Source organism: Watersipora subatra, chromosome 7 (assembly GCF_963576615.1).
Source record: "Watersipora subatra chromosome 7, tzWatSuba1.1, whole genome shotgun sequence".
Taxonomy (NCBI): domain Eukaryota; kingdom Metazoa; phylum Bryozoa; class Gymnolaemata; order Cheilostomatida; family Watersiporidae; genus Watersipora; species Watersipora subatra.
The window spans coordinates 18,643,277-18,671,246 of NC_088714.1; the positions used below are offsets into that span (position 1 = coordinate 18,643,277).

Consider the following 27,970-nt stretch of genomic DNA (forward strand, 5'->3'; position numbering starts at 1 on the left):
TGAGAGGTAAAGTATCACAAGTCTAAAAAAACACTCATCTCACTGTGTTTTCTCCTAGCAAGCTCAACTTTGCTGTTGTTAGTCAGTTTCTGATAGCATGTTCTGTGAATCTGAGAGCCCTTGCAGACAAGTTGAAGGCATACACCATTGGAAACAGACCTTTCAGGCTTTTTAAAAAGTGTTTTTTCAGCTTTCTAGACAGTGTCCATGTGTTTGACCTGTGTGCTTAGTCAATGTTTATCAAATTAATTTCTTGAGAGCCATGTTTGTGGGCTACACAAGTCATGTCAAAGCTCAAACCATGAATGCACTTATCTTGTATTTTATTATTTTCTATGATTCATCAGTGTCAGGTTATAAAACATAATTATAGTGTTTTGAATTTTTTTGTAAAATAAAGCTATTAAACCTTACAATTATATACACATGTACACATACATACATGTATATAGTTTACATGTGCGTGCAACAATCGTAGAATATGGAATGTTCGAAAATAGATAGAAGATGAATTTTGACTTCACTACTGACATCCTAAATGACTGCAAAATAATTATGATAAAAAGTTGCAAATCTGATGCTTCTACGGAAGGAATTTTATTTATAGTGCAGATAAGTCCTAAAATATCATTTTTAATAAATTTTTCATAGAAGTGGGAATGGCAGCTGCGGCAACTGTTCAGTTTTAAAATCTCCATACCAAAGTTGGTCTGAATCACTGCAACAATTGCCACTGAAAGGGATGTCTACGAAACATAATTTCTAGAGATCTTTTGCCTGCTCGGCCCACAGCCTAATAATACTTTTTACCTGATTTTATCATCACTTCTGATATAGACCAAATTTAATGCTTTAGCAATTTTCGTCGGTCATAAGAGTAGGATAACCATAAACTCAAATTGTTCAAATATTTCACTCATAAACCACTGGCTAGCATCTTCTCTGCATAAAAACACTACATGGTGACTGTAGTTTAGTGTGGAGAAGTGACTGGGTCTGTTCATTATGAAATATCCTACCACAGACGAGCAGCCTAGTACTGCTCCTGTCACATCAACAATGCAGGCAAGTGCAGCAGCTACATCCAATCTAATGGATGACCCTCAGGGTGCTATTGACATTACTAATCACAAAAAAGAACATTTTAGACTGCTTTAATCCAGTTGGACAATATTTTTTGTGCTTACTTAAAAAGATGAAAGTGACCAAGTAGGTATTTTAAAACTTAGCGTCAAACTAGAATATTTAAAATATATGTATCTAGCTCTGACTATTTGTTTGAAAAGACTGTTTCACAGGTATGCTAAATATTATCTATTGTTTGTGGAGGAGAGAAAAACTATTCACAACAGCTGATTGCTCAACTTTATAACTCAGGCTTTTAATAAAAACTTTGAGACAGTTTATAGCAATCTGAACAGCAGGTTGCAGATGCCATTTTAGTTTGAACGGAATGAATAATGGCAGAATTGTACTTGTGCTTCAGGAGAATGACACGAGAAAATGGCTTATAGCCTCATGGAATGATTTAACATTTGATAAGACTGAAAGACTAAACACAAATCTGAAGCTAAGTTTAGTATGTATTTTGATAAACTGTACTGTAACTTTATCCTATATCTGCTTCAGGTTTTGTTGTCCATAGAAGCTATAAGGAAAAACGTTGAGCTGAAAGAAAGCAAGCATTTTATCCTTGAAGCATTTTGACGGTTTTGTTATGCTAACGTTTTTATACAATTGATTATCAATTTGAATTTTAAGATAAATATTCGCTAATATCATTTGGCAAAAAAATGTCATAGAGAAGGGACAAAAAACATTGGTTCCACATTGTAGGCAAAATCAAATAACCATATCATGCAGGTGCACTGTACTCTGCAAGTGTATCAAACGACGAGTAAATGGCATTAAAAAAATCTCCCTGACAAGTATTCATATAAGGTTTTGTTCTTTCTGAGAGAGCAATTTTATTTTACAAATTTTTATGTATGCAAGACTCAGGATTACCACCAGAGGATTACCTGTACTAGTTTACCTAATGGTGCACCTCTTTTTATTACTGATCAATGTCATACATAGTTAACAAACATTTAATTCCCACACTTACTTCACATTAACTTGTCATGTCAGGGGAGATATTGGTAATCCTCTCAAATTTTCTGATCCTGCAGATATTCATTTATTGTTCAGAAACTACATATAAATAAATCTTTTAAAAGGCATCATGTCTATGCTTCACGATTTAGATGGCTAATAGGTGCTGACTTTACTAATTATCAGATCAAACCAGGTTATGCACATTTGAGCTCTGTAAATTCTACACTTACACTGTCAAGAAAGATTTCATTACTGCAGTAGGTAATGGAACTTTCAAAACTATTTATCAGATCAACAGACAAAGCTTCAGTGAATACAACTTTTTAAACAAAATTTTTCTACTCTATGTAAGACCGCTAACACTCTTGACAAAAACTGTTATCACTAGGCTGAGAATTTGCTGCATTCAACTTTAAAAGATTGATGTAGAATACGCGTTTGTTTCTGGTTATGATATACTGTGTAGTTAAGAAAAGCATTCAGTGATGCTTTGACATTATATTTTCAACAATAATATCATGTTAATTTTCAATCATGCAAACTCACCAGATGTTTATGATTGTGGTAGTTTATGGTGGTGGTGGTAGGGGAATCTAAAAATTTCCCTGTCATACAGCCCACCACCAATGTGATAATGGCAAAAGAAAGGGTACTGTCGGTTGAGAAATGCAATATTAGCAGCCAAGTGGCACTGGAGTGCAGTAGGAGAACTGCAATGGTAGCTGCAATGGTAGCTGTAATGTACTGGGTGTTATTATGTACAACAAACAGCAATAATAAAAGGAAAAGATTATATGTTTATATCTCTTCCCTGTAATAAGAAAATGTAATACTAGAAGTAAAATGGCAAGCTGCTGTGTAATATACACAGGCTGGGAGAGCTGTATATCATAGGTCATAGCAACCAATATCAAGAAGTTGTGATATTTATCTAGACTTCTGTATTTATGTCTAAAAAGGTTATGCTGAATAAAAAAATCTAAACAGATTTTAGCTGGTTGTCATAGAAATAGATGTATATTTAAAAGAAAATTTAGGCCTATTACTTAATTTTGTAGATATTAAAAACGACTTGGCAGTACCGCGATATTGGGTACCGCGATATTGGGCACAGCCGCAGTATCTCCAACAAAATCTTTAGAAAAGTAATAAAAGCAACATATTGCATTGTCACTATATACTTCAATTTTGTAAATCCAAATCATTATTCTTATAACTAAATATTATAATAATCTCATAAAATCGAATAATTATTCTTACAATTAAATATTGTAATAATCTTTTAAGAATCATTAGAAAAATATCATCATTTCCTTTACTTTCACTCTTTTGGACATCAGTTGAAATACCAAAGCACTCATTATAAGAGTCCAAAATTTCAGAGTCCAGTAGAATCGACAAAGAAGAAATGATTACTTTTCAGTACTTCTACGTTAATTTCAGAAACTTTCGGCAATTGGACAATGCTATCGACTGGTGAAATGTGCACGTTTTTTTTGTGAAATACGCAAGACTTAATAGTTCTACTATTTGTCGCACGTCCTTATTGGCGTTTTGTTGGCCAGTCTTAATTTTGAATAGAAAAAGCTTGTCAAGATTTTATCGCGATTTTTGGCCAAATTAATCTGTCTATTCATGTATAATCCGATCAGATGGGTTAGTTTTAAGATATTGCAGTAACCTTTCAAAGACTTGGTAACATATTTAAATAAGTTTATGAGTGTTTTGTATTGTTATTATACTTAAATGGCTCTACACAAAAATGGTTAAATTTGTTGATGAGACTTCGGTACAAGGGTTTGCAACGACCGTTAATGAATATTTTTCGTGAGTTGTGTGCACATGTACATTTATCAAAAATCTCCCAACCAATCGCTCCGCTCGTGTTTGGTCGCGGGATTATTAGAGTATGGAAGTATTAACTGGTTTTTAGTTTGTGTTATTTTTCACTGTAAAAGAGCTATTGTTTAGGTGCAACTAGACAACTGAGGAGCCAAACTCTCATCATGCATCAAAACATTTCCTACCACTCTATCTCACAATTAGTTTTAGTGCATCCACACTAGAATAAGCAGGTTTGTTGTGTAATCAGGTTCCGCTCTACCAGCTTAGTCACTCACATTATTAATTATGTCATATGGAAGGAAAAACAGTTGATTGTCTTTCCTTTATGCGCTCCTAGTCTTACTAAAAAACACTCATCAAAAACTAGTATAGGGCCAACTTCTCAAACATTATTATGATTAAGTAAAAAGTTAATTCAATTAGTTAATTTTTATTAGTATGAGTAATAATTGAAAATAACATGTTGCTCAATATATTATTTTAATCACGGATTTTAGTGAGAGTATTGTTGCAAACTCGATTGTGCACATTAATAAGCTTACAAAGCATTCTAGAAAACCAAGGAAAAACTATTACCTACAGGTATATTAGACAATACAGAGAGAAGAATGTTACTTGATGATGATTTGTCTCCCTTGCCACCCACTTAATTAGTGTTTGTGGTCAATCGTTTTAATGCAATGGTGCTTAGCTACTTGGCTATTGTTTCAGTCACTCTGACTCAGTTGGGTGATTTATAAACATTGAATTAGTAAATTTGTTTATTGATAACTAAAATATGTTGATACTGATTTGGCACTGGAATGAACTAGTTAAATGTAACTAGTAATAATTGCTCCATTAATAAGTAAGGTAAGGTCATACTCTTAGGGATCATTTCTATAGTATGTATCGCAAGGATCTCAACATCATGTTTTGTTCTAACCCAAACCATGGTGAGGAGAAACAATGCTAGTTCCTGAGCGTGAAGCGAGCTCTGAGTGTCATTCACTGTATTGACTGCTCACTGCTATTGAAGATCGTTTCTCTAGCTCTTATGTTAGAGGTTGGAACTAGCATATTCTGAGTGGTTTTACAAGTTACTAAAACCATCACCATTCAAAAGAGCAATACACTGCTTATCTGTTAAATTGGTCTGTCTTTAGTACTTAATAAACACAGACCAACTCCAAGTGTATCAAGTACGAGTACACTACGAGTGAATGATATTAAAAAAATCCTCTTGTCAAGTATTCGTGTAAGATTTTGGTCTTGTTGAGAAAGCAATTTTATTTTACAAAATTTATTTTTAGTAATATTTCTAGTAGAGAATTACCTCTACTAGTTTCACTGGATGGTGCACCTCTTTTTATTACTGATCATTGTCATACATAGTTAACCAACAGTTAATTGTCACACTTACTTCACAATAACTTTTCATTTTAAGGGAAACATTAGTAATCCTCTCAAATTTTCTGATCCTGCAGTTATTCATTTATTGTTTAGAAATTACATATAAATAAAACTTTTAAAAGACATCATGTCTATGCTTCAAGATTTGGTTGGCTGATTGTTGCTGACTTTATTAATCATCAGATCCAACCAGGTTATGCACATTTGAGCTCTGTAAATTCTACAGTTACACTGCCAAGGAAAATCTCATTCCTGCTGTAGGTAATGGAACTTTTAAAACTGTTCATCAGATCAACAGACAAAGGTTTAGTGAATACAATTTTGTAAACAAAAATTCTATACTCTGTGTAATGACCGCTAACACTCTTGACAAAAACTGTTATCACTAGGCTGAGAATTCGCTGCATTCCAACTTTAAAAGATTGCCGTAGAATACGTGTTTATTTTTGGTTATGCTATACTGTGCAGTTAAGAAAAGCATTCAGTGATGCTTTGACATTATATTTTCAACATTAATATCATGTCAATTTTCAATCGTGCAAACTCACCAGATGTTTATGATGGTGGTAGTCTATAGTAGTAGTTGAGGTGCATTGACAAGACGTTAAATTATTCACACAAATTCTTGAGTCACCCTCACTTCTGTTCAAGCCATAGTCTATTAAGTTGAGTGCAGCAAAATTGGTCACCTAATATTATAGAACCTTGATCGTAGCCGTACACTCTATTATAGTGATGGCTGCACAAGTCAATGTTTTATGGCTCAGAAAATCCCCTAATGATGGTGCCTGACTTGACTGACCACACTGGCAGATAATGCATGGTAGCCTTTTTTCATGGTGCTTCAAACTACACTTACTAGCATTAATACTAGTATTAATATTAGCATTGTTAGTATCATTATTATTAAAATGAGTTTTTTCCTCAGCTCTTCAACCAGTTTTTGTTGATATCTGGTTAAAGCCCTTAACCTACAAAAGCCAACACCTTTTCAGTATTGCTGCTGATCTTAGTAGGACAGAGAACTGAACTCTGTTTAATCCTCCTTCTTGATATCTAACATACCCAAGTACTCCATTATTATTATCATGATCCATTTCTATAATCGTCTATAAAGTTACGCAATCAACATTTTTTTGTTAAAAGGGGACAAAAATTAACATATCAGTTGTGGAGGTTTTTCTAAATACAAAAAGTCTGTTCATAGGTAGGATAACTAGATCATATAAACTAAACTGGTTTGAACAACTACTTGCATGGGGAATTAAGTACTGATGCAATTGTGAAAATTTTCTGAACAACTCAATAACTACAGGGTTGTAAATGTAGCTACCCTTTTAGACTTTACCAGATTGGCCACAAAACTCATAGCTTATTTTAACCTCTTGAAGTAATTTGTACATATCTGTTGAATATTATAAATGTGTGTAGTTTTGGGTATTATATTTGTGACTTTGGTGTTTTCTACCTTACTGTATCTGCAAAAATATCAAGTACTCCAATAGCTTTTGTAATATTTAGTATTTGATTGTAGTTATAAACAATCATGCAAATTGTAGTCATTTGTGTACAATGCTGTAGAACCCATGCATGTGATATCACCTCATACATTTGTGGGCTTAGATAATGCGATAAAATTTGTCTTCCGTCTTGTTTTGGTTAACAATCATTTTGTACCATGGTTAAAGAATATCTTGTTGAGTTGCTTCAGATTAGTTAATTTTAACTGCTTCATTTTTGTTGCAAAACAATGCATCTTGGTTAAAAACCTTTCACATGTTCTTGTATATTTTATTTTTCTGTAATGTTTGATGTTGAATAAAGTTGAATGTTTTAGGAAAGTTTTGTGAGAGTGGAAAACATTATTGAGTTCCATTTTTATTTTGGAATTCTCTTGAATAGTTCATCAACTTCCTATTATCATGCTATAAAAATATGTTGTAGATTTTAGTTAAATGTTAACATTCACACCTTATAAAACCAAAATATCAGTTTTTCTAACAATAATTTGTTAATATTTGAGCTGGCATGCTGCCACAGTTGAATTTTTAATAGAATTCTTTACACTTGAGCAAAACGAGAATTATTCCTCACATCTTTCCCATAAACCCCAAGAACCTGGGCATCTGCAGCTTCGACTTTCTCCAATACACTTTCTGCAAATGAATCTGTAACCTAAAAATATGAGTAACAATTAATAACTGATCAAAAACAAACAATTGAAACAGATTTAAGACAACATCTATTAATGCCCATCTTAAATGTTGTCCATCGTCTATTAGCTGCGTAAACAAGTTTTTGGAAGTCTGACTCAGCAAAGCAGTGTCCGAAAAATTTAGTAAAGATAAATACAATGCAAAGACAGCAAATATAACAGCTGAAAGTATACTGAAATAAATATTAAAATTTGAGTATTAAATGCAAAATTTTGCCACACTAACAAGTAAAGGTGGCCGTCATTGATACTACTATTTTAATATAAAGTTTAAATGACATTTGAGTTTATTTAAACCATTTCAAAGTTTAAACCATTCAAATTAACATTTACGTGTAGATCATACTGGATTTATTGGATTTTGTACTTGTACTTATTAAACCCGTACTTACTAAACGTGTTCTTTTTAAACCCGTACTAACTCAACTTGTACTTACTAAATTCGTACCAACTCAACTTGTACTTACTAAACTCGTACCTACTCAACTTGTACTTTCTAAACTCGTACCAACTCAAAATTTACTTACTAAACCTTTACCGGCTCAACTTGTACTTACTAAACTTGTACCAACTCAGCTTGTACTTACTAAACTCGTACCAACTCAACTTGCACATACTAAACTCGTACCAACTCAACTTGCACTTACTAAACCCGTACCAACTCAAATTGTACTTGCTAAACTTGTACCAACTCAACTTGTACTTACTAAACTCGTACCAACTCAACTTGTACTTACTAAACTCGCACCGACTCAACTTGTACTTACTAAACTCGTACCAACTCAACTTGCACTTACTAAACTCGTACCAACTCAACTTGCACTTACTAAACTCGTACCCACTCAACTTGTACTTTCTAAACTCGTACCTACTCAACTTGTACTTTCTAAACTCGTGCCGACTCAAATTTTACTTACTAAACCTTTACCGGCTCAACTTGTACTTACTAAACTCATATCAACTCAACTTGTACTTTCTAAACTCGTACCAACTCAACTTGCACTTACCAAACTTGTACCGACTCAACTTGTACTTACTAAACCCGTACCAACTCAACTTGTACTTTCTAAACTCGTATCAACTCAACTTGTACTTTCTAAACTTGTACCGACTCAACTTGTACTTACTAAACCCGTACCAACTCAACTTGTACTTTCTAAACTCGTACCTACTCAACTTGTACTTACTAAACTCGCACCGACTCAACTTGTACTTACTAAACTCGTACCAACTCAACTTGTACTTTCTAAACTCGTACCGACTCAACTTGTACTTTCTAAACCCGTACCGACTCAACTTGTACTTACTAAACTCGTACCGACTCAACTTGTACTTTCTAAACCCGTACCGACTCAACTTGTACTTTCTAAACCCGTACTTATTCAACTTGTACTTTCTAAACTCGTACCGCCTCAACTTGTACTTACTAAACTTGTACCGGCTCAACTTGTACTTACTAAACTTGTACCAACTCAGCTTGTACTTTCTAAACCCGTACCAACTCAACTTGTACTTTCTAAACCCGTACCAATTCAACTTGTATTTACTAAACCCGTACTAACTCAACTTGCACTTTCTAAACCCGTACCAATTCAACTTGTACTTACTAAACTCGTACCAAACCAACTTGTACTTACTAAACTTGTACCGACTCAACTTGTACTTTCTAAACCCATACCAACTCAACTTGTACTTTCTAAACTCGTACCAACTCAACTTGCACTTACTAAACTTGTACCGACTCAACTTGTACTTACTAAACTTGTACCGACTCAACTTGTACTTTCTAAACCCGTACTTATTCAACTTGTATTTTCTAAACTCGCACCGACTCAACTTGCACTTTCTAAAGTTGTACCGACTCAACTTGTACTTTCTAAACTCGTACCGACTCAACTTGTACTTTCTAAACCCGTACTTATTCAACTTGTACTTTCTAAACTCGTACCGCCTCAACTTGTACTTACTAAACTTGTACCGGCTCAACTTGTACTTACTAAACTTGTACCAACTCAGCTTGTACTTTCTAAACCCGTACCAACTCAACTTGCACTTTCTAAACCCGTACCAATTCAACTTGTACTTACTAAACTCGTACCAAACCAACTTGTACTTACTAAACTTGTACCGACTCAACTTGTACTTTCTAAACCCATACCAACTCAACTTGTACTTTCTAAACTCGTACCAACTCAACTTGCACTTACTAAACTCGTACCAACTTAACTTGTACTTTCTAAAGTTGTACCGACTCAACTTGTACTTTCTAAACTCGTATCAACTCAACTTGTACTTTCTAAACTCGTACCAACTCAACTTGCACTTACTAAACTTGTACCGACTCAACTTGTACTTTCTAAAGTTGTACCGACTCAACTTGTACTTTCTAAACTCGTATCAACTCAACTTGTACTTTCTAAACTCGTACCTACTCAACTTGTACTTTCTAAAGTTGTACCGACTCAACTTGTACTTTCTAAACTCGTATCAACTCAACTTGTACTTACTAAACTCGTACCTACTCAACTTGTACTTACTAAACTCGTACCGACTCAACTTGTACTTTCTAAACTCGTACCAACTCAACTTGTACTTTCTAAACTCGTACCAACTCAACTTGTACTTTCTAAACTTGTACCAACTCAACTTGTACTTACTAAACTCGTACCAACTCAACTTGTACTTTCTAAAGTCGTGCCGACTCAAATTGTACTTACTAAACTGTGTCTAAGCTGCTAATTAATCAAGAATGATTCATTACAGGCATTTGGTTAACATAACATATGGCAAACATTTTATGGTCACCACTTTTAAACAAAATCTTTTTAAGAGTGAAAACATATATTTTTGCCTATAGGTGTTGTAGCATGATCTTCAAGTCCGCTGACATTTCAAAGATATGTTGGTATGCCACAACAAACTTTTAGCTACAGCAGTAATATAGATGCTATTCACATAGACAAAATTAAGTTGGGTAGAGTGGTTTGTTGTTCAAGAAAGCCAAAGTTAAAAGGGAGTTAAGAATAAAGGTTCTCTCGGCATACATACTGTAACAGCAGGGACCAATGTTAGCTGTCTCCCAATAACAGGTCGGTGTTACATCTCCTCCATCCCGCCAGAGATTAAGGTCAAGAGCTGGGAAGTTTGAGCAGTTAACAGTCCGAACACCCTCACTAAAATTTAAGTGTTCAAAACATTCAAATATTTCGCATCCAGATCATTTGAGAATTATGGGAATCGCGTAATAACAATTTATTGATCACAAATACAATAGTGCTGCCATTTTGTTCACTAAAAACAAACATTTTTTGATGGCTGGACCAGTTAACAACAAACCTGAAAAAAACTAGCAAAAAAACACATAAATTTTGAGGCTTTCAAACTTTTTCAAGCAACTAGGATATGTATTTAAAAATATAAACATGAAATATTTTGTGGCTTCTCTTTCAATGCAATTGGATGGACCATTGTGTAGCAGCCTTTAAATACTTATATCAAGATATATCTAGAGTTCAGGTGAGTCAGCTGACACAATCAAAACTCAAGTTGAAATCTTGAGGAGATCAGAGCCTTTATAGTAGTTATGACTATAACTCAAGTACAGGTGAATTGTTATACCTTTGTCTGTGTACATCAACAGTACCTGAATATACAGAGCAGAGAATCAATGACTTGCTTTTTTTTTTGTTTCTTATCACTTTGTTTGCTGCAAGGTTTTTAAGTATTATTTTTCCAACTAAGTAGGTAACTATGGTTATAAGAGTTGCAATAATGGAATTTAAAACTTACACTTTTTCATTGTAGAATAGTTGGTTGACAATAGTAGGCAGACCTTGGGCTTCACAAGTCAGCTGAGCATAAGAGTATCGTCTGATTGCGTCCATTTGAGCTGAAAATTAGACCAAAGATATATATCCTGAACTCTATAGTATTGGCTAATGCAATTTTTATCATGATGTCAATTACTGTGCTAAAATCTAATTTTTATTATGGTTTAATAACCATAATAATATTACTAACAATTCTCACCTGAAAAGCTTAATAACGCGAAACAATACATATATATATATATATATATATATATATATATATAGCTATTAAGCTTATATGATGAAATAACTATATATATATATATATATATATAGTTATTAAGCTTTTCAGGTGAGAATCGTTAGTAATATTATTATGGCAGGAAATCAACTCTCATTGGTAATGGGATTTGTGTCCCTTGCCTAAGCTCTGAGCTGCACTGATGAGGCTTCAATAGCCGAAACAGTACTGTCTGGAGCATGAGTATATATACAGTCAAACATGGATAACTCGTCCACGGATAGCTCGAACACATGGTTAATTTGAACATTTCCTTTGGTCCGTTCCCACGTAATGATAAATTGCTATAGATAACTCGAACTCAACACTGTTAATTCGAACTGTTTTTTTGCCCAACGGCTACCGAAACGGTTGTTATCGCTTTAGAAAATCACTTTATTCAAAGCCATAGAGGTAAACATCATCTTTTCGTAATTCATAAGCGTCGTTATTACCACCATCGACAAAATATTTTTGTCAACGACTTTTCTAAAAGTTTGGTGAAAATTGATTTATACTGCGATACGATGAATAGCACGGGCTAGCCGGGTCACGCGTGCAAGGATTTTCGCCACGCACATACAAAACAAAAATCGCATGTTGGTTTGTATGTGCGTGGCAAAAATCCTTGAGTGCGTGACCCGGCTAGCCCGTGATGAATAGTTTTCCGACGTTGATTCCGTGATGAATCAACGTCGGAATGTTGAATGTTTAAAACGTCTTAAAATTGGTGTAATTAAACGTATACGTTGTCTGAGCTACAAAAAACTATTCATCATTTGACCTAAACACAGAATACGTGTGTACATTCAATAAGTATCTATTAAAAAAGCGTGAGTGATATAGAATGTACCGTAAAACCTCGTAAAACTTCTAATTGAACTGCCTCGGAGTGTTGCTCTTAACGAATCCCAGGTAAAGTAAGGTAATCTGCATAAACTTCAAGAAGAAACGGCAAAATTGATCGTGGGTAAAACCCCAAAAGAAAAAAATGTCTTTTCTTTTGAGCATTTCAACAACGATCAAGTTTTGCCAATGTCAATCTGAAAAACGTCTGGCGATAACATCACCTCAAACAACAAACCAATCTCAAGTGATAAAAAAATCTCTATACTTTTTCATGAAAACGTTTTAAACTTTACATTAGAAGCATTTAATTTGAAACAAGCCATTCGTGCTTTTGATTTATATTATAGTTTGTATATGTACATGCATCTACTAATAAATAAGTAAATATATGGACTTGTGACAGTGCTCTGATAACTTGAACGCTCTGATAATTCGAACACTTTTGCTCGGTCCCTTGAAGTTCGAGTTATCCATGTTTGACTGTATATATATACAGCGGCACTATTAGCCTCTGTGCAAAGCTCATCACTTCTGTGATTTGAGCACTCTGGTGCCAGCACATTGACTTTCTTAAAGTCTGCGAGGCAACTTAGTTGTTTCGTGGCAGGAAGTCAACTCTCATTGGTAATGGGATTTGTGTCCCTTGCCTAAGCTCTGAGCTGCACTGATGAGGCTTCAATAGCCGAAACAGTACTGTCTGTAGCATGAGTATATATATATATATATATATATATATATATATATATATATATATATATATATATATATATAATAGGTGCAGTGTTTACAGTCTTTTGCATGAAAGTGCCCACTCTTACAATGGAACCGTTATATCATCTTTTGAACATGGCACATAACGTAATTGTCTTTTAAAAATCATCAATAAAAGAATAAGAATCATTTTTATAACTCAATAAAATGATGCAAAATTATTTGCTACTTACCACTGTTTATTGAAACGATCAAATACAAATAATCACAAACAGTTGAAAAGCCTGTCTTTAAAGATTGTAAAATAAAGCTGCGTATAGATAAGGCAACTCTAAATTTAACATAATCATCTGACTATCTATGCCAAGAAAAGTTAATGAAATTGCGAAACAAAGAATGACTAACCTCGAGATAGACCACTAGTAGAGCTCTCAAAAAAAAATCTGTCTCCTTTCCTGGAGTTTCTAAATCCATCACCAAGTATATTAGCAAAGACCTCTCCTATCAGACCTCCTTGTACTGGAAACTCTGTCACTCCTTATAAGAAAGAACAAGAGTGACTTATTTAGTAGACTACTAGTAACTCTAAACCAACACCATAGACATAGATATCAATAAACTGAATGAGTTACTCAGAGACAGCTATAAAGCCTATTAAGTATGACATCAAGAGTTTGTTATAGAATTAAAATGGCTGCAAAAAGCACAAAATTTAGATTCTAGTTTATAGTGAGATTTTTGTTTTTTTCGTATTCATAAATTTATTATTTACCAAACCTAATTTGACATATCAAAATAACTTTTAACCAAATAAGTTAATGTCTATAACCAAAAATGAAGTTTAATCATGGTGCAAACGCTACAGTCTTCATGTAACTATGATAGTTGGAATATTGTTAAATTCTCCTCCAAAATGCTCTTAATACCCAGCAAAAGATTCTAATATGGCAGTAAATTATGGAGCACACAGACCTTCAAAAACTTTTACGCAATAATAAAATCCAATTAAAAGAGCAATAAAGAAAAATGCATAAATAAAGTTAATAGACAGTTTGCTTACAGATATTCCCGGAAATGAAACTTATGCCTGACATTTTTAGCTGCCTAGATGAATTATAACAAAAATGGCTGCCTAAATAAACTATAACAAAAACCATTGCTTTGAAATATGATAGCTTAGCACAGAGTGCTATTGAGACAACACACAAAACTCTTTTGCTTTATTAAACCACTGCGTCACTTACATGTAGTATGAAGCTAAACTGATTTGAGGTGCAAAGCGAACTAGACTCAAGGTCGCACTTGTATAATGTTTACCTGCGATGTAGAGCTCAACATCATCAACTGTTGTATATAGACTACTCAGCTGATCAACAACTTCTGAGGGGTGAGTAGCACGGAGGTCGTTGAAGTTCCGTGGTACAGAGAGTCTATAGTGTCTCCTGTAAAAAGATTTGATTGACCATAGGCATAGTGTCCAGTTGGCAATAACTTTCTCTGTAGGTCTCCTATGAACCTTTGATAGTTTAAAGCAGTTATCACTTTTACTGCTACTGATGCTGCTAGTAATACTGCTACTACTACTACTCCTACTAGTACTGCTACTACTACTACTAACTCCTACTATCACTGCTACTGCTAACTCCTACTACTAATACTGCTACTGCTAACTCCTACTAATACTACTACTACTGCTGCTAATACTGGTACTACTACTAATACTAGTACTGCTACTAATACTATTTTTATACTACTATTACTACTACTACTTCTATTGCTGCTACTACTACTACTACTGCTAATACTATTACTACTACAATTACTACTACTGGTAGCCTACTGCTACTACTATAATTCCTACTACTATTATCACTATTATTATCAGTACTAATAATACTAATTTAATAAAAGTGTAGTACATAATACTTTGACTAAAGTCCACTGATGTTTTCTATTCTTTCTAATTTGAGGCAATGTGGAATGGCTAAAATAAGAAATAAAGAGCCGTCTAACAAGATAGAATTCACATGTAACTGTTACTGAGAGTAGAAACTTGATAGTAAAACAAATTCAAAATTCTTAGCACTTGGGCTCTCAATTAGGAATCAACACGCCTCTGAACAGGCTAAATGCCTACAGGAAGCGAAACCAAGTCAGCTGGGAAACATTTTCAATATTATGTTTTTAAAAACCTTTTGGCATGCGCTTCAGCCGGAGAGCGTTCGTGAAAGTATTTTAGGCTTGAGTGAGACAGCTTAATTAAGACTCTCTAATTTACATATATAAGGAACCAGTAGGCTGTAGCAACCAGTTTAGCGTGACAAGTGGGATGAAAGGGTATAGGTGAATAGCATAGAGAACGGATGGGTGCTACCATAACAGGTAAAGTCATACCTGATTGAGATACTATGACAAACTTGGAAAAGTGTTAAATCTAATAAGTCAAAGTTTTACCACTTTGCTTTGAAGTTTTACAAAAGAGATAAATGAGTTCTATAAAAAGGTATGAAATATGAAGTTAAGTTGCCAAATATTTCCAATTAGGAAGTTGAAGCCACTCCAGATTCTCTTCATAACGACTTTTACCGCTGCTTCAAGAACTTTATTAACTGGATGCACTGATTTAATCAGACTTATAAAATGCACTTTATATATCTTAAAATACAAACTTTAATAGTTTAATTACAATAAAAAAATTGTTTCCAGTAGTTTCTTTTGAAGTCACATAATTTTCAGTTTATTTCATTGTGCTTGTAAAAAGATAAAGTTAAATGTAAGGCCGAGTTTTGGATATTAGTTCTGGTTTAGTTTTTTGAACTTTAACAAATACATGTAACACGACGAACTCACCTGTAGTCAACATACGAGTTGAGCCCATGGTCACGGCCACGATTGATGTTCAGAGATACAATATCTATCATTTTGTTAAACAGGAAGTCTCGCATCTAAAATACATTTTTAAGAAATCAAGAATGTGTGTAAAAAAAATTATATCCGTCTCGGCAGCATGCGAACAAGTTTAATTTGAATCCACAGCATTTAAATGATCACAAGGAATTACTCTCATCCTGTTCCTTGTCATTTAGCATTTAGGTGTAAACATTTACAATCAAGCAGTTGGCAACTAACAATCTGGTTCTAGGCGCATACATTCACAATTTAGTTACCAGCAAGTAACAGTTACCATTTAGCATCTAGCAACTAGCATTTATTATTTGTCATCTAGCCACTACCAGTTATCAATTAGCAACCGGCAACTACTATTTATTATTTATAATCAAGCAACTAGCATTTAGCATCGAGCAACTGGCATTTATCATTTAACAACTAGCAACTACTAGTTATCATTTAGCATCAAGCAAATAGCATTTAGCATCAAGCAACTAGCAACCACTAATTATCATTTTAATTTTAGAGTGAAGCCTAATTGCATTTTTAACAAGGAATATAGCACCAATCCATAAAGCAAACCTTTTGCAAATACAAACAAAGCTTGATTCCCTAAGAATATTCAGCAGATTTGTCAGAAGGTCTCCTAGCATATCGATTAAACTTACAGGAGCAGGAAAGTTCTTGTCAGCTCGCCATGGTATATCTCTGCTAAGACCTCTAATACACTGCTTGGTGCCTGCAATGTAACCACAGTAATTTGCCAAGCAGCAATTCTGAATGAAAACCTTTTTAGAAGTGTCAACTACCATCAAATACTTGCACTACTAATAGCAAGTCTGATTGAAACCAGTGAAAGTTTGAGATCAAAATTTAACTTAATATTACCAACTTCAAAAAAGGTTAACTTGATTATAAATAAAAAACTAAATAATTAAATGCATGATGTTCAAAGGTAGGCAATTATCCAGTCATCTAAAAACGTTTTCGTGAAATATCTGAAGGTTTTCATAAATAGTTTTCATTCAATACTCTCAGTCAATGGAATCTTTTTTCTGGTACTCTGCTCTACTAAAATTGCTATTTACAGTAATTGTAAGAACTCGGAGTTATCATCTGCTTGAGACTTATATTTAAACACCTCGGATTTGGCAATAAGGGTTTATATCATTTTTAGGCAATATCTGCAAATTTTTAAATATCACAAGAATTTCACACTTCAGTATGAAACACAGTACTTTTTTCAATGTTTTTTTTTCAATTAAAAGACTTGGGCACCAGGCACTCTACAGTAACAAGCTGTTCATTCATTCATCATGTTTTAAAAAGCTCAAATATGAGTTGGCAGCTGCAAAAAATCCAAATATTTTTCATTTTAAAATTTTGGCATGTAAAGAACCAGTAGATGAGAGGCAGATCTTTGTTTGGAAATAAAATGATATCCTGAAAAAGCGCACCGTCGTTATAAATGCTGGTGACATTGTTGAAGTTGATTTGCAGGTCAGCGGTCACATCTATTCCATCGTCCTTCTCCAAGACAAACCTCCCATTGATTAGAGAATGACCAAATCTGAAGGCAGCTGCAGCTAACTCATTACTACAAGTAGTATTAGTTGTAGGGAGACAACGCTCAAGAAGCTAACTCATTGCTCTAAGTAATATTAGTCGTGAGTGGAGAACGCTCAAAATATGGTCTTGCATTGTTGATTAGTTTCAATGAAATTTAGTTGAACTAATTTAAAATTTGATTCAAATGTTCTGAAGGTGCTTCATATAATGAGATTTTCTGTTTTGTCTTACAAGTTCAGCTGGGTTACTACTTTCTCGACTGTTCCAAAAATGTACTACAAATTGCTACAAATTTTATTTGTATCATTTGAATAGAAATTTTAGCAAAGGAACAACATATTTTACCACATATGGCTCAGAACTACACGGAAATGTATGAGGAGTTGTTTGCTCTTGAACTGCTTATAAACAAGTATTTTTTGATATAACAGCCAATGAATAAATTTGATGTAAAAAGGAAGAATGTGATAATTCATGGGGTAAGTTGGTTTTTTATTGTTGTTGTTGCTTTGTTACAGTTACAATTGTTGCTGTGGCATATATTGGTATGAGAGTGACACTGCAGACAATCCGTCACCTATTATATAACAAAAATTGGTATCATTTTTTATGCGTATCATTCGATTTAGTAAGCTGTCCTATAGTTATATGATGAGATAATTTTTATATTTTTGTAATATTGTAGTAAAAACTACTGAGACCCCACTGCCATTCGAGATAAATTCTTAGCCGAACATCAGTCCAACCGGTCACAGGAAGGGGCGGAGCTCGATGCTTAAAAATTTATATATAAGGCTGCGTTCACTCCAAAACAGTGCAGTAGCAACTCTTACGCCTGAAATCTATTTTATGCCATAATATATTTGTTCAGCAATATATGTAACATATTATTGCTATGAGCACTTATTGTTGCTAGCACTTCTAGAGTTGGTTGCAATAAGGATGAAGCCTATATTACCAACTGGGTTAAGTCATAGACTGGCCGGAATATAGGCTCCTTTACAATATATACTATAAGTAGTATGCCATATTAGGTTAAATTGTGGTAAACTTTGTAACACCATGACCAAATCTAGGTATATTTCGCTAGTAAACCAGCTACCAATGTTTGAAATGTGTTTGCTATTTTGCATTTGAAAATTCCTTGCTACTTTGCGGATTCGCTTTTTTGCGGTCAGTACTTCATGGGGTGAAAATATTCATTAAAAATTCAAAATTAACAAAAATTTATAAAAAGATAAGGAGAATAAAATATATAAAAGACAGAAATTTGTCTTAAACTCTGGTCCAAGGAGATCTCTTCCTAGGCATCATTGGAAGCGATCATATTTCGCTATTTTCCTATTAAAATTTTGTAAAGTTTATATAATTTCAATGCGCTTGTGATACCCTTTATGGTGTTTTTTAAACACCAACTACTCTTAAAGTTTTCCATCAAGCGTGTAAAAGTGGAAAATGCTTACAAATAATAAAATGTGGCTTTATTAAATTTATTTAAATCAAATCATTGTAATTTATTAAAAATTTATCAGCTTTTATCTCACAAACTTTCACTTATCGAGGGAAGCACCAGTTTTAACTCACAACAAAAAGTGAGAGATTTCTGCCACTCATAATCAACATATGATTGGCTGTTCTGCTTGAGTCAGCAGCTAATAGAAAGGTAGCGTGCAAGTACTCACTAAATGGCTGGATTCACATTGCTGTCATAGCCATCATATCTCTGTAGTCTGTACTTTCTGATAGTTGGCTCCCCCAGAACTATCGGCAGCCACTCATAGAAATGAATGTTTGATTGTATGGCAGCGATTATTCTTCTTGTTTCCTGTTCACAGACATAAATTAATTGTTTATGATATCAGTATTCCTGTCCACAGACATGTTATGCTATCAGCATTCCTGTCAATAGACATATATATTAACGTTGTATGCTATCAGTATTTCTGTCAAAAGACATATATATTAATGTTGTATGCTATCAGTATTCCTGTCTACAGACATATATATTAATGTTTTATGCCATCAGTATTCCTGTCCACAGACATATATATATTAGCGTTTTATGATATCAGTATTTCTGTCTACAGACATATATATTAATGTTTTATGTTATCAGTACATCTGTCTACAGACATATAGATTAACGTTTTATGCTATCAGTATTTCTGTCCACAGACATATAGATTAGCGTTTTATGCTATCAGTATGTCTGTCCACAGACATATATATTAACGTTTTATGCCCTCAGTAAGCCCAGTAAGGTTTAAAATTATTTCTTCCATGTTTAATTAGATAGCCTCGCCTAGCGCAGTATACGTAGTTTAATCACATGTTTAGCACACAAATGGCTGTTTAAGAGGTTGTTCTCTGGTTCACAGGAACCAGGCAGAATTTTGAAGCCAAATGATTTTAGTGACCTTGCGAAAGGCATGGAACAAATGAATGTGTATTTTAGTGACCTTGCGGAAGGCAGGGAGCAAATGAATGTGTATTTTAGTGACCTTGCGAAAGGCAGGGAGCAAATGAGTGTGTATTTTAGTGACCTTGCTGAAGGCATGGAACAAATGAGTGTGTATTTTAGTGACCTTGCGGAAGGCACAAAGCAAATGAGTGTGGAGTTTAAATAAAATCGATCAAAAATGTGAAAACACATACCATCCAAACAGACTAACAGACACGTACTCTATGACAGAGTTGAATTTATTTGATTACTCATTACTACAAGTAATTTTAGTCATGGGTAGATAACGCTCAAGAAGCTAACTCATTGCTACAAGTAATTTTAGTCATGGGTAGAGAGCGCTCAAGAAGCTAACTCGTTACTACAAGTAATATTAGTCATGGGGAGACAATGCTCAAGAAGCTAACTCATTACTACAAGTAATATTAGTCATGGGTAGACAACGCTCAAGATATGATCTTGCATTGTTGATTAGCTTTAACGAAATTTAGTTAAACTAATTTAAAATTTGATTCAAATGTTCTGAGGGTGCTAAAATCATAAAAAACTAAAATATGAATGTTTTTTTACCACAAATATTAAATATAATGCTTACAATGAAATTGCTTTGACTAGTCAAATGTCAGTAACCTGAAAATCTTGAATAGAAGTTGTATTCCAAACATCTTCTTATGGAAAACAGAATCAGGTACAAAAGGTTTGTACTGATAGCTGACTACTCTCAAACAATAGTCAGCTTATACCAACCACGCAAACAGAGATTAGTAAGATCAAGCCAAAACTGTGATAGCTATTATAGCATCTTAGCAATGTTTTTATGACGATTTGGAAATTATTGGGAAGTAAATTAGACAGTAAAATATAAGATGACTCATACTTGGGGCCTAATTCAGAGGATTAAATCTTATATATTGTAGGATAATGTGACAGATGAGGGGCTAGAAGTAAATATTTTAATGCTCTGGTATGATTGGTTGATGGATTATTTCTGCTGTAGTTATGTCAAAACTAAACCAAGTCAAGTTTAGGTGTAGTTATTTCAATGTAAATGTGTTGATCAAAGACATTTAATGTACTTGCATAAATGTCTTTATCATAGACATTTATTGAATAAGGACACTGCGCAGATGGTTTAAGTACAGCTCAGAGCTACTGGCAGTGCTATAAAATAAATATGAGTTCATTATAAGCTGAATTATTTATCAGTCCAAAAGTACAATTTCCTCTGTCTGTTTTTTGAGATTATCAGAGTTAAGAGTGTTTGTGTACATACACCTGAGTAAATTTTCAGTGGAAACAAAAAACTTTTAAAGTCAATGCAGTAGCATTTATAGAGAAAGCCTCGTGATCTCAGCATTCTCCTAAATTTGAAGAGGTCTACTCTGTTATCATTTTTTATATGTTTTTACTATTATAGTTTATGAGAGTACAGCTTTTATAGTTTTTGTTAAATTATAAGTTACGCAAATTTATACAGATTTTATACAAATAATGACATGTCACTTGTTATGTGTTAAGTATCAACAATTAAAAGCAAATTTAAAAATCCTCCTTTAACTTATTTGTCTTTGACAGCTTTAAGAATTGTAATGTCAGTTGTGAATTGCTTTGTATCTAGTAGCAACCTTTTTTATTTTGAATAACTGGCTTTAAAAATTATAGCCTAGATTCACAGAATTTTACAGCTTGTTAGTAGTTTCTTGGTGCTACTCATAGTTTTCACTATCGTGTTGCGCCCGTATATCCTACTACAGAAAATATCATAACTGAATAATTTTCAACACTATCAAAGAGTTCAATGTTCCACTAGCATAAAGTGGGCTATAACAAACAATGCGCTGTAAAATTTATGCTATTTCAAATTGCGACAACAAGTTGAATAATATTGTTGATAGTAATAGTAGCAATAATAACAGCACGGAAAACTGACCTGAAAAAGCCTCTCATCATCCCAATTCCTGTTGATAGCAGCGAGTCCATCGGCTATCTGGTTGTGTTTGATAATGAAAGAGGTGTGAGCTGAGACTAGATTTGCTACAAAAATGCCAAAATATATATGTTTGCAAAATAATTTACATAATGATTAAGCTACTTAGCTATATTATTATTGTTAGCTATATGCTAGTATTGTATTTCTTCGCATGTATACTTATTAAACACACTAAATAAATTCTCAAACGCAGAAGTGTATGATCAAACCTTAGCTATCTTTTAGCTTTTGCTAGTAATTTTCACACTTTTGCTAGTAGTTTTCACAGTTTTAGTAAAGATCTAAAATGCGCATCAAACCATACAATGTGTTATTTGCAAAATAATTTTTTAGGTGCTCTGAAGGTAGGTAAACTACAGATTTTATGTCAGCTACAAGTCAAGTGTTAAAAATCAGATAATTTGATTCTGACATAAATAAAAACAAACGTCGGCGGTTAGTGACTCTTATTAAAACGCTCTATATAAAGCCTTTGCATTCTTTAATAGAATTGTTACAAAATTATTCTGAAAAACTATTTATCAAGTAGGAAAAATGCAGCAGGTGTAGCAAGTCTAACAGCTGTGACAGAAGTGTCAGGTAGAGCAAAATAATGAACAGAGAAGGGTAAGTTCAAAAACAACTTAGAATGTTTTATCAGTAGGAGCCTGATTAAAGAAGAATAATTTTATTATACTTGACAGCTAAAGTTCATAAGTTCAAACTTACGGGTTGTGTTGATTCTGTTGTCTCCACCCGCGAAAGGACACCTATCAACATTGGCAGGACAATTTGCTGTATCGGCAGGAGGAAGTACAATGCCATTAATTGTTTGAGTCGCCATTCTACCTCCGGTGAGTGCCCTTAGCGTACTCTGAGTTTCTTGTGAGCTGCCATAAACGTTGGATGCATCAAAAACATGAGTGATGGAATTCATCTGCTCCCTCTGTCCTAAAATACATGTGACAGTGAGAGAAATTTTTTGAAGGAGGTGCACAAAAATGCAGTTTAGAATAATTAGTAAGAATGATTCAGTCAGATTTTGTTTCATGAAATGAAATATGTTGATTTGTTGTTAGCTAGGAATGATCCTTACTTTTGGAGGAAAAACTGCAATTTAAAGATGTTCATAACAACCCTGACAGCATGCTGTCATGCTGACAATTGTTTACATGGTTACACCAAGCCATGCACATGGTAACACTATACAGTCAAACATGGATAACTCGAACTTCAAGGGACCGAGCAAAAGTGTTCGAATTATCAGAGCGTTCAAGTTATCAGAGCACTGTCACAAGTCCATATATTTACTTATTTATTAGTAGATGCATGTACATATACAAACTATAATATAAATCAAAAGCACAAATGGCTTGTTTCAAATTAAATGCTTCTAATGTAAAGTTTAAAACGTTTTCATGAAAAAGTATAGAGATTTTTCTATCACTTGAGATTGGTTTGTTGTTTGAGGTGATGTTATTGCCAGGACGTTTTTCAGATTGACATTGGCAAAACTTGATCATTGTTGAAATGCTCAAAAGAAAAGACATTTTTTTTCTTTTGGGTTTTTACCCACGATCAATTTTGCCGTTTTTTCTTGAAGTTTATGCAGATTACCTTACTTTACCTGGGATTCGTTAAGAGCAACACTCCGAGGCAGTTCAATTAGAAGTTTTACGAGGTTTTACGGTACATTCTATATCACTCACGCTTTTTTAATAGATACTTATTGAATGTACACACGTATTCTGTGTTTAGGTCAAACGAAGAATAGTTTTTGTAGCTCAGACAACGTATACGTTTAATTACAACAATTTTTAAGACTATTTAAACATTCAACATTCCGACGTTGATTCAACCCGGAATCAACGTCGGAAAACTATTCATCACGGGCTAGCCGGGTCACGCACTCAAGGATTTTCGCCACACACATACAAAAAAAAACAACATGCGATTTTTGTTTTGTATGTGTGTGGCGAAAATCCTTGCACGCGTGACCCGGCTAGCCCGTGCTATTCATCGTATCGCAGTATAAATCAAATTTCACCAAAATTTTAGAAAAGTCGTTGACAAAAATATTTTGCCGATGGTGGTAATAACGACGCTTATGATTTACGAAAAGATGAAGTTTACCTCTATGGCTTTGAATAAAGTGATTTTCTAAAGCGATAACAACCGTTTCGGTAGCCATTGGGCAAAAAAACAGTTCGAATTAACAGTGTTGAGTTCGAGTTATCTATAGCAATTTATCATTACGTATTTACGTATTTATTTACGCCATTTATCATTAGCATCTAGTATATAGCTTATAGTATATAGCATATAGCATCTAGTATTTATCATATAGTATCTAGTATATAGCATATAGCATCTAGTATATAGCTTATAGTATATAGCATATAACATATAGCATCTAGTATTTATCATATAGTATCTAGTATATAGCATATAGTATCTAGTATATAGCGTATAGCATTTAGTATGTAGCATATAGCATCCAGTATGCAACATGTAGCATCAAGTATATAGCATCTAGAAAACAGCACCTAGTAGATAGTATGTAGTTTCTAGTATTTAGCATATGGCATATAGCGTGTAGTATATAGCATATAGTATATAGCATATGTCACATAATTAGTTTATATAGAGCATATAGTAGTACCTACCGTTTAAAGTATTGAATATAATATATTGCATATAGCCTATATATCACTTAGAATGTGCCATATAGAATATAGCATATATAGTTCATCATCACACCACCAATATTAAATTTATTAAATTAAATACTTTAACTTTCAAATTTAATTATTTAATTTATTAAAAATTAATTGCTATGAAAATGTAGAATATCTTACTAGTGTTAGCCTAGAGTAAAATAAAAACTTCATTTGTTGATATGTGAACAGCAGGCAGCACTTTACAAGCGACAACAAGGATATGATTTAACATTCAGTTTTGACTTCAATTAAATAGATATTAACTTTATTTACACAGGTCAAGATTAATTAATGCAAACTAGTCCATGAAACAAAAATAGTAAATTATGTGTATGGAAAGAAAAAGCCTTTTTGCATAACTATGTTCTATAAGGCAAATGTAAACTAGACAGTGACCCTATCATTGGCGTTTATTGCTTGAAACTAAGATTTCTCTTGTTGTGCCTTTTTATAGTTTGGTTTTTTACACAGGTAGCACAACTCCTGCCTACCTTGAACACAGTTGTGTGGAGTCGCTTCTGCAGACCTTATATGGTTTATGCAGACGTCCTGTCTATATACTGGATCATCTTCGAGTTCAATTTGCTGACAAACCTCTCCTCTTTCTTCTGCTACAAGAGCTCTGACCTCCGCTAGCTCGGCTCGAGTACCTGCACGGTTTTCAGTGGCCAGAAAGATTTGGTCTGGGCAACAGGCAGCTGTGGCTAAACAAAGCAATTTCTAAGTTTATTTTCAAGTGTTGAATCATAATGTCAGCGCTACAAAGTCAACCACCTAGGAACTGATATATTGCAGTGTCAATACTATATACATGTATATATAATATTGATATTACACTAGTTAATAAATTTTTTACACCAACCACCTGCGTACATATCACAGACACGAACATGATGGCCAGATGAGAGGAGGGGCTTTGTGTAAAGGTTTAATTCAACAAGACAAGAAAGGCAGTAGTTTATTGGACAAGTTCTGCCTCAAACTTACGGTCTGCTAGCGAGAGCTGGGTGAACTCATGAGCGATGAACTGTCCCCACTGCATGACGTGAGAGCTGACACCATCAGTGTTCAGTAAAACATTGGTCACAGTAACCGTAGTAGAAATCTGACGCGGAGACTTCAGAGCATTTCTTGATGCAATTTCTGTTATTCTTCTAGCTCCGTTTCCTAAGGTTAGCAAACGATATATTGATTGATTTATTGATATATTGATTTGAAAGAAGCAGAACAACTTAGTAGTTCCGGAAAGGTTAGACCAAACACCTTGCAGTGGTTATTTATTGACTGAGTCGATACGTAGGCGACCAGGTCATCTTTATTGGTGAATATACCTCGTCAAAATGGAGCCTGATCAGAAATAGCCAATCAGAATCCATAAATAAGCTAATAAACAAATGTATGTATGTAGAAGTATGTACATGCATGTATAGCGTTTTATTGGCTTTGATAATTATCAACAAAATAATTTTTCACATTAAATGCTAAAAAAAAGAAAAAAACGAAAAGAAATAAATCATGAATTATTGAGCGAGTTGAACAGAGGTGTTTTACAAGTTAGTAGTCTAATAGTATTGCAGAGGAGTTGGGATAGTAAATTGAAAGTTTTGTCTGTTAGCTTAGTAGAATAAGTTCATTTATCCTTTTGCTATAAAACTTTTCTTCCGGCTTCAATTCGGCTCATGGTGGTTTAAATATTAAGAATTTTTACAGAAACTGGATAACTGGATTGTCTCACATTAATTATAGCCAATCTTGCATTGCATCCATCAGCTAATATATTGTCTTGGTGGCGTCCTAATCATATTTCACTCACTTATTCAGAATTGACGTCTATAAAAATATATTCTTGCTACTCGTCAAGCTAGGATCAGTCGGGGTTGTTCTCCCTTTTTATCGAGCATTTAGGATGTTGGAAAAAGATTTATTATAAAATACATAAGAATAACACATTGCTTTACATAAATGCTTCAATAAACTATTTTTTAAATTTAAGTTTTAGTTGTAATTTTTTTAATTTTTCAATAAAAGATACAGCTGCGAAATCTGCAAGTACTGAATGCTTTTTTGTTGTACAATTCTATAAATTTACTCAAGTAGATCAGTATTAAATAGCAAAAAAGCTAAGATAAACACAACAGTTGTTGAAAATTCCTTGAAATGTAAAAGTAGGATGAACACTTGCTGTTCTGGTTTTTTAAAGCATCAGTGTACGATGATCTAAAAGCACTATTACCACTTGAAACATTTAGTAAGCTACCATCAGAGCTTGCAGGTCCTGTTTATGCTACAAAAACCTTTTCAAAAGCTTTTCTAATTAATTAATACAGAAGCTAGTTTTATAGAATTCATTTGATGCTTGGTGGGCAAAAAATTGAAGCTCAGGCTGCATTTATGTTACACTCTGACATGTTGTTAAATCCTTTCAAACATTGTTAAAGTTGTTAAAAATTATTAAATTGTAAAATTAAAATGTTAATTGTTAAAATTATCCACAATTGTTAAAAGAGAATTTCCTCTAGCTTTAACGCTTCAAACTTTTTTTTCAAATCAACATTTCTTATTCTTTTTAAACTTACAAGATTTTTGCTGTTTATAGAAGCTTTTAGGGTTTCAACACATTGCGTAGATAATAAGCCTGTGTGAACAATAGAATTAATACTTCACTGATATTAGTAGAGTTCTTCAATATTATATTTATTATTTATAGAAACTACATGAAGCAATTAAGACAGAATACTTACTGTTGGGTATTTAAAAGTAGGTTTTTTGTGAATTGTTGTTTTCAATTGTAGATTACAAAAATTTTTGAAATGCAGGTTTGGGTAAAATGTAATTTTGCCAAAGATTGATGTATCAGTGTGAGCAGACAGTTGAAAGTTCTTGTGTGAAAATAAGTTGCGTACCTTTTATAGTGCAGAGCACAAAAATGACAATGTAAAAATGAGTTGAGTACTTTTTTATACTGCAGAGCTGAAGCATTTAAATAAACAATCAAGTTTGGAGTATCTGCTATTACCATTTTCATATTTGGGTAAAAGAATTCTGTTATATGGTGTTCCAGCCATTCCCCATGTCTTTGTCCCAGTCTGTGTGTTGGTGCATCTTGCGTTAGGCTCTCGGTAACGTGAGTCACATGCGACAGCATTGTCCTCCTCGTATTCACA

At 33.7% G+C, this 27,970-nt stretch overlaps 1 protein-coding gene and 1 non-coding gene across 2 annotated transcripts; one reads left to right on the forward strand and one right to left on the reverse strand.

Moving 5' to 3' along the window:
- The first annotated feature begins 4,796 nt into the window (after positions 1-4,796).
- LOC137401265 (small nucleolar RNA U3) lies at positions 4,797-5,013 on the forward strand. The gene has a single exon (XR_010979312.1). It is a non-coding gene; the product is annotated as a small nucleolar RNA U3 (small nucleolar RNA).
- A 2,183-nt stretch (positions 5,014-7,196) lies between these two features.
- LOC137399390 (chorion peroxidase-like) lies at positions 7,197-27,904 on the reverse strand. Its single transcript, XM_068085481.1, has 14 exons — positions 27,823-27,904; positions 25,794-25,973; positions 25,298-25,510; positions 22,816-23,037; positions 22,048-22,151; positions 19,339-19,481; positions 17,545-17,684; positions 16,756-16,826; positions 16,049-16,143; positions 14,516-14,640; positions 13,604-13,735; positions 11,339-11,438; positions 10,598-10,722; positions 7,197-7,509 (listed from the first exon to the last, which is right to left on the reverse strand). The coding sequence occupies exons 1-14, from the start codon at positions 27,869-27,871 to the stop codon at positions 7,418-7,420; spliced, it is 1,791 nt and encodes a 596-aa protein (XP_067941582.1). The 5' UTR covers positions 27,872-27,904; the 3' UTR covers positions 7,197-7,417.
- Positions 27,905-27,970: the final 66 nt, after the last annotated feature.